Genomic DNA, 2,960 nt, shown 5'->3' with positions numbered 1-2,960 from the left:
TGGATCGGATCGGCCCCATCCCTAGTCCTAACTGCATGTGAGTGTCCAACTATCACGTAGCATCACATTCTCTGCCTACCTGCTCAACAAACGAGAGGTTATGTAATGCTGTACAGTGGTATCAAGTGCCGTATTGGACTATTTTAGATGGTTATAATTACGAGAACATTAGCACAGTATCAGCCCCAATACCTGACCCTGGTATCAGTGCATCTCTAGAAATAACCAAACTTTTTCTAACTAATCACTAATAGTTAACAAATAAGAATGTGTTTTAAGGTCTTTTAAAAGGCAAGTTTTTTTCTGTGCCTCAGGCAATGGAAGCACACCATGCACCTTACTGATCCTGAAGGGCTTGTTCTTCACTCTGCTGAGAAGTACATGAAGACTACAGCAGCCAGATACGTGTATCTGTACACAACATTCCACCTTCAGACAATACAGCCAATGTGCTTTAAAAAGTCAATTATCTTTCCACTCACATCTGCACCTCAAATACCACAGCCCTACAATAAATGCATCCTTACAACAATACCAGAGTTGAACATTGTGCGTGACAGAGTTACTGTATCAACCCGTACAGGAGCTCATGGTAGTGCTTCTTTATTTGAGCTTCAACGTGTTTCAGAATAAGAACACTGCTGTGCGATGTGATAGTAATCACCATGAAGGTCCTCATTCTTGGAGTCTTTCTCAAAATTCTGAACTTGTCATTGCATAATTCCAACATATGTATATGCAACATATATAAGTATGAGTTGCAGGCTTAAGATAAGATATTCCTTTATTTGTCCCACAATGGGGAAATTCCGGAAATTTTAAAGCACCCCACTTTACCCCCTACACCGTAGCAGTAGCTACTGCCCAAGAAGCCACTCTCATGAAAATAAATGAACACTCCCAACACGGGCATAGAAATCTTGCCAAAAATACAAAATCTAAACTAAGAGAGAGAACATTATATTTCCAGAGAGGGATTCAAAATATGGATTTATTTTTAGTTAAAAAAAAAAAAAGCTATAATTACCTGCTTTGGCCAACACCGATAAGATAACCAATAATTTCCCAACTTTGTATTTAAAAAGAAGATCTTTTAGGTATTAGGCCATGTGGAAATAATAATAATAATAATAATAATGTTTAGGTTGGCCTAAATATACATTTTAAAGAAATGAGAGCTAACACAGCGTTCATTTGAATCTACAAATTCTAAACTACGTTGTAGAATTAACATGGTTACGTTCATTCACACCGTCTCTGCTGATTCACTAGTAATGACGCTGCAAGTCAGTTACATCTTTAAAAGGCAGCAAATGGTGCGCTCAGATGGCTCACCTGTTAGAGCTGGCACCATATGGTTCAGGATTCGCATCCAACCTGCGGTCCCTTGCTGCATGCCTACACCTCTCTACCCCTCTCTATCCCCCTCCTGTCATTCTCAGCTCTATTGATAAAAGGCAATAAAAGCCACCAAAATATTGTTTTTAAACAAAAAAAGCCACAGAAGCAGTATTTACACAGTTATGGTTGGGTTACGAGATAAAGGCCCACAGACATGAAATATTCCTAAAATGAGCATCTGCTTACTTTGAGCCAGATATTGACTTTACTGATATGTGATCACAACAAAGGGCTTGTTAGATTAGGTTGCAATCGAGAAAAAGGAGAGGCATTTTGTATTTTTCCACCACTCCCTTCTATCCTTTCCACTACATTCCTATCCTTCATCACACCAAGTTACGTAACTACTGCTCCTGGATGTATACAGACAGGAAAAGACAGCAGAAGGAGATACCAGGAGAGAATGACAAAAATGCATCCTGTGATGCGCATTTTTACCCCCATCCGGTAAGAAATGGGCAAATGAACACATCCAGAATTTTAAATCTAAATCTCTGAGTTCTTCTTTAATCAGATGGAATTTTAGGAGCATGACATTGGATGACTCAGTATCCAGAAACCAAACAAAGTCATGCAGAGCCACCAATGCATCTGAGGAGGGCTGTCTTCCTGTGTGCTAACAATGTCATGGTTGCCAAGTTAAACTGGGCAGGGCTGGCTAAAAATATCTTCAAGATAACAGCTGTACCTGACACTCCTTAACAGGTGAACGTGTCGAGGCTTGAAAAGTTCCACCTCACTGTTACTTAACAAAAGTTCCATAATGTAAAGATTGACTCACCAGCAGCGTCCATGGCCACGATTCATAGACAACATGTTAGCATTAGCTTGAGACACAATAGCACACNNGGGGGGGGGGGGACTATTTATCCTCTAAAAGAAACAATATAGTGTGTTTGTGTTTGTGGCGTCTGGGAACTACTTGGTTAACTAAATTATGTCGTTTATTGTTGACAGTTTCAAATCGAAAACTTTTTTTTTTCTTAATGAACTAACGTTAAGGTCATATTAGCCAAAGGACCGTAACATGTAGCCACGCAAGCGAACAAAGCTTAATTGCATCAGTTGCCTTCCGTGAGGTAAAAATAGCATTTTAGTTCACTTTCATTACTCTTAGTAGTCTTTGTACTTACACAACGCTTCTCGAAATGATCCAGGACACCATGTTGTCTGACTTCGTTCTGTAGGGCTGTGTCACACGTAGAAGGCAGCTCTAATGACAACGTTAACGGCTAGCCGAGCCGCTGTAACTTTTTCAGCCTAAACTTCGATGAGCGAATCCAGCAGCTCGCTATCTCGCTGTACATCGACTAAACAACATATCTGTAAAACGTCCGCTCTCACTGCTCTGTCTTTGTGGACATAACGTGAGCTAAGCAAATAAATATCTATCCAATATGATTCCTGTTGTTTTGTAGCAATCTATTATTGCCTCCAGGTTTCCTCCTTCTCAGTCTACTTTACTCCCCAGTTCCTGGCACCAGAACGGTGCTCAGATAGCTACTGACGTCAACAGGATAAGAACTACCCCCTGAACCTGCTATTGGCCAGTTCAGTCT

At 40.4% G+C, this 2,960-nt stretch overlaps 1 protein-coding gene across 1 annotated transcript in view; it reads right to left on the bottom strand.

The window, feature by feature from the left end:
* reep3b (receptor accessory protein 3b) overlaps positions 1-2,891 on the bottom strand; it is a gene marked incomplete in the record, with an annotated part of 10,544 nt that extends 7,653 nt beyond the window's left edge. Inside the window, 1 exon segment of the mRNA XM_035667541.1 lies at positions 2,535-2,891. Coding sequence (XP_035523434.1) covers positions 2,535-2,566 — 32 coding nt within the window.
* Positions 2,892-2,960: the final 69 nt, after the last annotated feature.

Source organism: Morone saxatilis, unplaced genomic scaffold, assembly GCF_004916995.1.
Source record: "Morone saxatilis isolate NCDOM2014 unplaced genomic scaffold, NCSU_SB_2.0 Contig1, whole genome shotgun sequence".
Lineage (NCBI taxonomy): Eukaryota > Metazoa > Chordata > Actinopteri > Moronidae > Morone > Morone saxatilis.
This window is presented reverse-complemented; position numbering and strand designations above follow the sequence as displayed.